Source organism: Cryptomeria japonica, chromosome 10, assembly GCF_030272615.1.
Source record: "Cryptomeria japonica chromosome 10, Sugi_1.0, whole genome shotgun sequence".
Classification (NCBI taxonomy): domain Eukaryota; kingdom Viridiplantae; phylum Streptophyta; class Pinopsida; order Cupressales; family Cupressaceae; genus Cryptomeria; species Cryptomeria japonica.
The window spans coordinates 36558980-36570846 of record NC_081414.1 but is presented as its reverse complement, the minus strand read 5'-3'; the positions used below and the strand labels follow the sequence as shown (position 1 = coordinate 36570846).

Sequence of the window (11867 nt, the reverse complement as noted above, 5' to 3'; positions counted from 1 at the left end):
GCGAATAAGGTCCTAACACTTGGCAATGAGGTATTCACATTTCTAGTCGGGTTTGACTTCATTCCTAAGAAGTAAGATCGTATTTTTTGAATCACCTTGTATGATGATGTGGTTGTACTTTCTTTCATTCAGAGTAACTAAGCCACGATAAATTATTGCCACCTTCGTTACATTCAATGTTTGCATCCCCAAGTTGGTCATGTAGGCGAGGATTAGATTGCCACCGTGGTCATGAATGACCCTACCCCACCTACCCAACTAGGTTTAGAAAGAAATTTAATTTTAGTTTCTATGCTGAATAATATGGGATGGCATCTAAGATTTGGAAAGCATGGATGTAGATTAGTATGAGGAAACTTAGTGGTAGCAAGGGGAAAAAGAAAGGGGATGTTGATTAAGATTGAAGCCACTACTATTACAAAATATTCAAACATAACTTAATCTTTGAAGATTGAAGCAACAATAGTGAGAATGGTTTAAAAATAATTTTGAATAAAAAATTCTTACATGGTTTTTCCTATTCTTATGATAATTTTGACTTATATGAAGATTGTGTTTAAAAAAAAATAAAAAATATCATAAGTTGGCCAAAAAGTGTAACTCCATTGTACATCTATTTTTTATGTAAATTATTAATTTAGTCTTATAGTATCATTGCTTACAATTGTATCCGTTTTAGCTTGTTTACAACTTATTTGCAATATAATTTTAATTAAAAAATGAAAAAATAGTTGTTAAAGAGATTAGACTCTCTATACTGTATATAGCTTGCACAATCCTTTCTCCATTTATTTATTACCATCTAATATTTTGTAGAAGTTGACAAATTTTTTCAAGTTTAATATAAATCTTATGATTTGAGCTTAACATCTCTTTATGATGCTCACTTTGCTTTGGTTAAATATTTTCAACTTCAATTTGATATTATTTTTTTAACAAATTGTAGATAATTACAAGATGTATGTATAAAATCAGAATCATAATCAATGAACATTTTTCTTCATCTATATGAAGACACGAATAAGATTCTTCAACTATCTAATTAATAAGATTGAAGATAATAGAAATACTCTATACTTAAAATTAAAAAATTAATATATTTGCATTAACAATTTAATAATATAAATTGGTGTAACAAAGTAAATCCAATTACTTTATACAAGTTAATAAGAAGTTAAAAAGTCATGAAGACAATAGAGTTACTCAATATATTAATTTAAAAACTAATATATTTACATTAACAAAAATAATATAAAACTGTGTAACAAAGTAAATTCAATTATTTTATACCTATTAATAAAAAGTTAAAAAGTTAAGAAGACAATAGAAATATTCAATATTTTAAATTAAAAACTAATATATTTACATTATCAAAAAATAATATAAAACTGTGTAACAAAGTAAATCCAATTATTTTATACAGATTAATAAAAGGTTAAAAAGTTAAGAAGACAATAGAAATATTCAATATTTTAAATTAAAAATAAATATATTTCATTATCAAAAAATATTATAAAACTGTGTAATAAAGTAAATCCAATTATTTTATACAGATTAATAGAAAGTTAAAAAGTTAAGAAGACAATAGATATATTTAATATTTTAAATTAAAAACTAATGTATTTACATTATCAAAAAATAATATAAAACTGTGTAATAAAGTAAATCCAATTATTTTATACATATTAATAAAAAGTTAAAAAGACAATAGAAATATTCAATATTTTAAATTAAAAACTAATATATTTACATTATCAAAAAATAATATAAAACTGTGGAACAAAGTAAATCTAATTATCTTATACAGATTAATAAAATGTTAAAAAGCTAAGAAAACAATAGAAATATTCAATATTTTAAATTAGTTTAACAAGGTAAATCGAATTACTTTATAACAATCCTTATAAAAAGTTAAAATGTTATGAAGGCAATAGTATCTGTGAAAATCAATAATATGAACTGAGAAAATAATCTAAAACTGTATAACAAAGTAAATGGAATTATTCTATAACGATTCTTATAAGAAATTACATAGTTATGAAGACAATAGTATCTGCCGAAACCACCGAACGGTAACCGCCGCAATTGGATCGGAGTGAACTTAGTATGAACTGGGAAAATAACCCAAATTAAAAATATCATATACTTGGCTAAAGAGGGCATTGTAGAGACTTTTATTAGTGTCCCGTGACGGCACTGTTTTCACTTCATGAAATCGGAGATAACACGGAGAGCTTCAACTGAGGCTTGTCCCTCCATTTTCGTGAAAAAGAAGCCGTGGTCTTCTTCGTCATACACATGCACACGAATTTGTTTCCCACGTTTCTTGAGAAACTCACAGTATTGCAACTGTCGATCGCTCAGAATATCGCGCCCTGCAACCACAAAAAGCATGGGAGCAATGTCAGGAGCAGAGATAGTGGCTTCTTCTATTAGCGGATTGGAGAAGGGGTGATCTCTGTTGCTTCCCACAGGCAACGCAAGTCTCCACAGGACGTCCGACTGCTCCAAACTCAACACTGTTGAGCTAAACTTCTCCGACGACGTGCGCTCTTCGCCTCCGAAGTATGGATACATCAAAATCACTCCCTTGATTTCGATCTCCAACTTTGTCCCCGCCGCCCACAAGCCCACATGGTGCGCAATATTCCCTCCTGCGCTGTCGCCCACCAGAAAAACCCTAGAAAAGTCGGCGTGTGAGCGCAACCACGGATCTGCCGATTCCGCCGCCGCGGCCTGCAGTTGGAGCCAGTGCAGCGCTGCGTTGGAATCCTGGTAGCCACAAGGAAGGCGGTGCTCGGGAGCCAACCTATAATCCACTGAAACAATCAGGGCGCCGAGCGTGGCCGCCCACATCTGGCACGCGCGATGCACGACTGGCGTTGCAGGGCTACAGATGCAAAACCCGCCGCCATGGTAGTACAATAGGATGGGCGCTTTGCTCGTCGTTTCAGGCGGCAAGTAGAGGCGTGCCCACAATCCAATTTCCTCGTCCATCACGACGTCTTTGTACTCTACATGCTTAAAATTAAAAGTATCGGGCTCTGGAATGATGGAGGAGAAAGCTGATTCGTCTCCTCTAACAACTGATCCGTCACTGTAGAGCTTTATTACGCCGCCGAAATCTTCGATAACTTGAGCTTCAATCTTCTCCGACATTTCTGCTTTCCTCCACTCACGACTTGGCTCCTATGCTTAAAGAGGTTCACCCCTTCTGCCCTGATATTATATTCGACTCGCACATTGGTCATGCCTTATAACAGAACAGCTGTGTGGAAAGGAGGTTCAGATAACGTGGAAGGAGCTTCGCCCTTGAATGGCACATTGGTAATTGATCTTTTTTTGACTTATGTCTGACTTGGCCTTCACATAATTGATCTTTTTTGGCTTATGTCTGACTTGACCTTCACATCTCAATAATGTCCTCTGAATTCCTTGGCCTTGTGTGCCGATTCCAGACGGAACTAATTTTTTATTGTTAACTATATATAGATATTCAACAAATATTAGAATAAACACGCAAGTTGAATACTTCAAAATTATCAAGTTGCATGACATCACTTCTTAGCTAAGATGAAATTAATTCATGAAATTTTATTTTTACTTGTAAGAAACACAAGCAATTAGTCATCTATCAAATTTGTATTAGTACAAACAAGGGAAAATACCAATACTTTCTGAGAATTATTATAAATTATTCTTCTATAAATTGATTAAATTTATGGCATTCATTATATTTATTTTTTCTTCATACAAATATTTTTTGTTCTCCTATTCTAAAGTATCTTCTCTGTCCTATGAATGGATAAGAAAGGTACAAACATATACTACAAAGTACACACAATCCTGACTATATTTAATTATGTTATTCTACATATTGTTTTTGATCAATTAATAGAAGCTAGGGATACACCAATATATTAATATCAAAAGGAGTGTTACATATGTCCATTGCATCAACTAAAAGCCAAACTATACCCAAAACTAACCAACTAGATACCACCATGTGAAACCACCCAGACCATGTTACCACCTGACAATAGAATACTAAAGTTTCCCACAAAATGTCTCTTAAGACCAAAATGGAGACACATAAACAAGACCAACAATCTACTAGACAAAGTAATAGTATACTATCTATAACTACACCATCACATAAAGGAAACCAAGTCAAAGAAAATTACCAAAAAATAATTATCCACGAATCCATGCTTCTTAGACACCACCTTAGATTTCAGAGGGAAATCTAGTGCATAATTAGCATGTGCAACAACTTAAGTCTCTTCCAACATTCCCATCCTAAACTCCACTTCTACCTCTTTGATATCCAACCCAAACTCTTCATCCTCCTCCCCATTGCTGACCAAGCCTTTGGCAAGCATATGTTTCCTTCACAATATGTATGGATTAATTTGAATTCTACTAAATTTCTTATTAGCTCTCATATTGTCTTTAAACATCTTTCCAATTTTCAATTGGAGGTTGATTTTTTGTGAATAGAATAAAGTATGATGTGAGACTCACCTCGCAAATTCAAGTAGCCTAATTTTAGTTCCATACTCATTTTTAAGCCTAAAGGTAGCTCAAAATTCAATAATATTATTTGTCATTTAACCCAAAAATTATGAATTCTCACTAAGGATTCTACCAATATGGTCTCTCGCCACATAGCCAACTCCACTTCGGCTAGGATTGCCCCTACAAGCCCCATAAAAATTGACATTCACCCAACTAATATCAAGTTCCCTCAATATTACTCGATCCTGTGGATTGCAAAAAATGTCAACTATTTGCACCCCATTAATGAGGGGCTTTAAACTGGAGAAGGCCTTTATCATCTCATCCTCATCATTTCTTAAGATATTTTTGTCCAATTTCCAATCTATAGCTATATAATTAGTCAATTAAATGAATAATATTTTGATCTTCTCAGTTAGAGCCTCCTTATTCATTTCTATATCTTGAAATATCCTTTGATTGAGCTCTTTCTAAATTTCCCAAATGATTGATGAGAGAACTTTCCAAAGGATTGCAGAAAAAAATTTCTTCTTAATAATTAGCCACATTCCAAAATGTTGATCTCTAATAAGGGTCTCATCTTAAATAAGGGTAGTCAAGAAGCTTGACAGGTGTGGGACCTAGTGGGCCCTATGAAGCAACCTCTGGGATTTTTGAAGTTGGGCCTTGGCTCTTTATAATTCAGGGGGGCTGGAAAGGCAAAGGAACAACTGAAAATTCCTAATGATATAATATCATTTAAATGGTTCAAAAGTTTATAATGAAATGCAAATATTTTACAATACTTTAATCCTTAAGATATAAAGACATTTAGGATTTACTTATTTTGAGAAATAGGCATAGTACACTAGAAGCTCTCTTTAATTGATAGGAATAAGATGAGAAATAGGAAACAAAGGATAGAGATATATTGAGGGATGAGGAGCTCTTAGTGTCTAATGAAGAAAAAGAGGATGATTCCTCAAGTTGAAGTGTACTTTTCTTGTGTTGCGCCCCTTTAATCTTTTTCTCTTTTTTTTTGCGACTTGCACATAATACAACTTTTTATTAAAAGATTTTGAGTAGAATACTTATGAGAGTATTATAAATATCTATCGATGATATTGAATATATGAATATTCTATTTTTCAAAAGTTGGGTCCATTTTTTGCTTCTTTCTTCCAATGCATGCTTTAATAGTTTAAGATTAATATGATACATAAAAGCTCTATTGAATTTATAGAAATAATTTGAAGTAAATTGGTACCAATCTTATCATTTTTATAAGAAAAATATCTATAAGCATAATCATGGCCACCGTTCACTATATACAACAACTAGTGAAGGGGTGAAGGTACCTAATACCAACCCTAGTTGATTAATTCCATCATAATTCAAGTTTCAGACTTAGCACATTCACTCTTTTTTTTAAAAATGTGCTGCACAAAGATGCAAATAATACATTTATCATATCAAATGATAATCGACACTAATACATTTGGTCTAGATTTTTGACGGAGAAGGTATATTGTGGCAAATTTGATTTTTTTTGAAAAAATGCCCACATTCATCGTAATTCTGATGGAAATTACCCATTTGGTTTCGACGAAGAAGGCATTAGCAATGAGAATTTTTTTTTTCAAAAAATTGCTCGAGTTCGTTGTAATTTCGATGACAGCAGCCATTAAAAAATTAAAAAAGAGGCAGGGAATTGATTTGTGAATTGCAATCCTGCGTAGGCCTTTGTGGCGACTTCAACCCCCAATAACATCAAACCTGCGTCGAAGGCAATCCCACGCAGGAGGTAGATTCAAATTACCCTATTTTTTAATTTCATGTTGAAAAAAATATACATGTGGTGGTCAATTATCGTAGTTTAATCTCATAAAACCATAGAACTATGATTGAGGAGTGAGCGTTCAATTTTGTATCAGCAATCCGATATACGCGCATGTTGATTGTTTACATGAGATCACATCTCTTTGCAGCATCGTATCAAACAATTCACGAGCCTTGTCTATGTTTCCACATTTTGCATTCATGTCAAGCAGGGCATTTGCAAGTACAACACCTAACAAAATTCCTCTATCCATTATGCTTTGATGGATGTCCATACCCTGTTCCAAAGCTCCCACTTTTGCACAGGCAGGGAGGATGCTGGCAAAGGTTGTGGAATTTGGCTTTATGCCTTCCAATTTCATTTGCTTGAAAGTGTCTAAAGACTTTTTGACAAATCCATTTTGTGCATATCCAGCAATCGTTGTAGTCCACGAGACAACATTTCTTTTAGGCATTCTATCAAATAGTTCACGTGCCTTGTCTATGCTTCCACATTTTGCATACATGTCTACCAAGGTAGTTACAACTACAACATCTGACAAAATTTCTCTATCCTTTATGCTTCGATGAATGTCCATACCATGTTCCAAATCTCCCATTTTGGCACAGGTAGGGAGGATAGTAGCAATGGTCATGGAATTTAGCTTTACACTTGCCGATTGCATTTGCTTGAAAGTTTCTAAAGCCTTCTCAACAAATCCATTTTGTGCAGTTGCAACTACATCTGACAAAATTCCTCAATCTTTTATGCTTTGATGGATGTCCATACCTTGTTCCAAAGCTCCCATTTTGGCATAGGCTGGGAGTAGGCTGGCAAACGTAACTAAAGAAATGCAATGATCAGCTCCAAAGACATCAAACCACTACTAACAAAACCGAGAGTCTAAAATATGATAGGGAATAGTGTGAGCTGTCCTAAAATAAAATATTTTATTTTCAATTTCAACTAAAAGATAATTACTCGACCATTTAATGTTATTAATAAGTGTTTAATTTATGAAAGAGATAAACGGTTGGCCACAAGTACATGAGTTACTAAATGCACAAAAATAAGTGAATTTGATATTCAAAACTATCTACAATGAATTCAATTCTTGTCCATTAGTCATTTATGTTTGCAATAAGCATCTTTCTTTGTTTTTCTTAATCTTTATTCATAGTTATGTGCCTATTTCACATTCTATAATTAGGATATCAATTGCTATGGCTGAACACTAGCATGATGTTTGTGTTGTGGTATAGATGCATGGAAACATAATTATGGGATTGTTATATTATAGAGATCATAAATTTAGATATCGCATATTAGTTCTAGCTCTTCTTGGATTGAGTCTAAAGTTGACATACAGTCATAAAGCCATTATTAGCGGATCTATCCATTTCTAGTAAAGACAATTGAGAAAGTCATTTTGATATTGAGAGTTTCTTATATGTTTACCTATTGATCATTATTAAGCCATAATATTTAGGTCTATTTATCTCTCTTGCAAAACCTCTGTAAGTGTCCTAGATTGTCCCTACTACTCACTCTTCAATTCGGAAAAATGGAGTTCTAAAGATTTGTTGCAAAAGATGGTGCTGAACATATCAACAAGGATAGCATGGAAGGCATGTTCAAGCTTCCACTTGTACAACTTACAACAAATGATTTGTTGATTGAAGAAATTCTTGAAATAGGAATACAATCGAAAGACAAGTAAGTACATACAAACCTCCTTAGTTGAAAGTAAAATCTGTGTATAAAAAGAGTACATTGAATCCCAATCCATAAACACAATAGAGATACCGATGGAGACTTAATTGGATGTAGCATGTCTCACCAAAGTTGTTAGAGTATGCTAAGCTAGTACATAATGTTTCGTAAAGACACATTAGTATTTTACACAGATCATTATCTACCAAAACTAACTATAGTAATCCTTTTGAGGATTAATTTCATGGTGCTAGATCTTCATTTAGTTCCACTTCTTGTTGGAGAAAAGAACAGTTATTTCTTGAGGTAGATGAATATCCCATCAACAAAGGACAAGACCATTTCTAGAATATAACAAATTCTACTCCAACAAAAGATTGTGGAGGTTTCACTAGAGATATTGAATACGAGATAGACTTCTACTACTGCATTAAAAGCATTGGCATGCTCTTCATTTATTGATGTAAACTCTTTGTGATGCCACCACAACCAACAAAGGTGTAAGAAGTTGTTTGCAATGCATGGATTTTTAGGATTGTCCTTTGAGAAAACAGAATTAAAGTATGGAAGCAGGATCTGCCAGCTCCTAAGGGAAAGACCATGTCAGACAATAATTTCTATTTTCTTGCCTGTGAAGAAAGACCATGTCAAACAATATCAACGAACAACAAAATAAGGAGACAACTGCTAGATTGTGGTCTAACTTGAAAAGAAAAGGTGATGGAAAATGTTATTGTCCGTCTAGAATTTGTAAGGGGTTAAAGACTAGAAGACTTCTAATCAAAACAACGAAGAAAAATTGTAGGCTACATTGTCACATTAAAGGTGGACATGATTATCATCCATTGGTAAGTTATTCATTATATTGTTTTGACAATTTATATACATAATAAATCACATGATGATGAGATCATGATCACGGTTTATTTATGTATATCAATTTTATATAGGTTGAGCACCCCAGAGCACATGGTATGGATCAACACAACCCTGAGAATATGGTTTTCAAAGTGGACGAACATGGAGGTGTGAATATCGAAGCTGAAGATAATGATCCCATGGAAGATGACGATCATGAGCCAGAAAACACAATTGAAGATGATGGTACAAATACATTGATCCATGACTCATTTAGTACTCGCGTAGCTGATCATGATGATGAAGATGACCTTGATGTTGTTCATGATGTCCCTCTACTTGAGAAGGCATCTGAGGTCCTTTATGAAGGCTCGCAGGCAACTCTTCTCTCCGTTGTATTGTTGTTGATGAACTTGAAGGTTATGAATGGTTTATCCAACATAACAATGTCACGTATGTTAAGGCATGTCATATATGTCATAATAAACTGTGAATCATGTTGTACCATTAATATTCTTTATTATAACAAATTATATTTTGTTGTTGTAGATTGATAGGTGATTTTTTGTTACCACCATCAAATATTCTACCTCGCTCATACGGAGAATTATTTGCCGTTATGAAAGATATTGGAATGGAGTATCAAGCGATAGATGCTTGTCCCAATGATCATATTATATATCACAAACAACATGAATTTTGAATTGAATGCCATGAATGTCATATCAGTAGATATCAAATAGATCAAATAACAAAAAGGGTTCCTCGCAAGGTTCTTCGCTATATTCCCATTATTCCACGTATGCAACGATTAGTTAAGTGCACTAGCTTGGCACAATTTATGGATTACCATGCATGAAATAGAAGTCAAGATGACATTATTCGAATGCCTACAGATGGTTCAACATTTATGGACATAGAGGAAAAGTGGCCACACTTTAAAGAAGAACCTCGTAATCTCAGGCTTTCATTGGCAGTGGACGGTGTCAATCCATTTGGAGAGATGAGATCTGTTTACTCAGTGTGTTCTGTTTTTGTTATCAACAATAATATGCCTCCATGGATGTCAATAAAGAGGGAGCACATAATGTTGGCAATGATTGTTCTAGGTATTTTATCATTTAAATATAGTCATCTAAATTTAATTATAAATATTGCAGTAAAATGGTCATAATAATTATGTAATGTTTTTGTTCATTCGATTATGTAAGTACCAAGTTAAAGATATGAATGTATATAGAGAGCCTCTTATCGACGAGTTGCTGGAGTTATGGAATGGTGTCACTATGTATGACATCTCTAGACCAATAGGACAAAGACAGTTTCAATTCCATGCGATGCTTCTATGGACAATACATGTTGCCTTGGGGCTAACACATTTTTGTGGTATGTTATAGTGTTTAAGTTGTGCATGAACATTATAATTCAAAAAATTATCATATTTAATCCAATTATACATTATCTTGTAGGTCTTCAAACAAAGGGAAAATTTGCATGTCCTGTTTGTGGTCCAAGATGAAATCTCGTCATTCAAAAAGTTTAGGAAAGTAGGTGTTTGATGAGTATAGGCACTTTCTCCACAAAAATCATAAGTATCGAAATACTAAAAAACATTTTTTCAATGGGAAAGAAGAGAATACATGAAAGCCACGAAGAATGACACCTCACCTATGGAAGTTGGAATATAATAGAATTAATCGTCAAGGTAATGCCATTCCATCTATTGGTTTGTCATAAAACATCTTTTCTATTTTGTTTTGTTTACTGATGATGTGATTGATGATCATGAAGGTCGTGAAGGCATAAATGACCACCTTCCTAAGGGAATAAAAAGTTATCCTCGACAATTTAGTAGGTTTCCCTACTACGAGTAGTTACAAATTGTTCATTTGTTTGATAGTATGCATATTGGAAAGAATATAACAGAGACATTATGGAAAATATTGGATGGAAGGCGTGACAAAGAAAAAATTGTCAAAATATGTAGTGACATTCAGGATTCCAATCATGCAATGATAAATGTCATTCACTCAAATAGCCATGGTGACCAGATTAATATAAGTGAGCTTCCTTGGTTATTAACGGACTAGTAAAGCAATGCGATAAAAGAAGTCATACGAAAAATTCGATTTCCCACAGGATTTGCTGTGAACATAAACAATCTCATATCAAAGAAAAATGAATTTGGGCCAGGGATGAAAATGCATGATTGGCATACCTTCATTAAGGTAATTCATGTTCTTGTGTTTTTAGTATATATTTAAGTACTGCGTGTACCTGTACTTTTAATTATGTTACAAAAAAATAAAAAGATAATTTTATAATTGTTGCAGTGCATTCTACCTCTATCTCTCCCAGATGACTTCAACAATAATGTCAAGCAAGTCATATATGATCTTGGAAAATACATGAGGTAAGTAGTGATATTTGTTTAGTTCGTTGTATAGATATTATATTTGCGACTTGTTTTACTTCTTATGTAATATTTTTTTTGCGTCTTGAATACCTTGTAGGTGGTTGTCATGTAAATAAATCCATAAAGATGATATAAAATACTGGAAGAGAAAAATTCCTCATTTAATGTGTGAAATGCAAAAGTGTCTACCTCCAACTTTTTTCAATGCATAAGAACACTACCTCATACACCAAGTTGAGGAGATTGAATTGTGTGGACCTGTACACACTAGGTCAATGTGGATGGTTGAGAGGCACTTGAAATTTTTGAAGGCTTTGGTTCGACAAAGAGCACATCCCGAGGGTTCTATGGTGGAGGGATATATGGTATACCAAACTATGGTGTACATTTATGGATATCTTCCTAAGTTTGCAGCAAAGATCCACGTGGATCACATTTGGGATCCCAACACCATTAACAAATTCAAAGGGGAGTACTTGACAGGGAAAGGTAGATTGAGGAAAGTGAGAGGTAATTATAAGATGTTATTGTAGTTAATTAATTCTTAATCTTCAAAATAAATCG

General features: G+C 33.6%; 1 protein-coding gene across 1 annotated transcript; it reads right to left on the bottom strand.

Moving 5' to 3' along the window:
- Nucleotides 1-1983: 1983 nt before the first annotated feature.
- Nucleotides 1984-3239, bottom strand: LOC131062830 (probable carboxylesterase 15). The gene has a single exon (XM_057996572.2). It carries the CDS (start codon nucleotides 3157-3159, stop codon nucleotides 2203-2205), a length of 957 nt encoding a protein of 318 aa, XP_057852555.2. The 5' UTR covers nucleotides 3160-3239; the 3' UTR covers nucleotides 1984-2202.
- Nucleotides 3240-11867: the final 8628 nt, after the last annotated feature.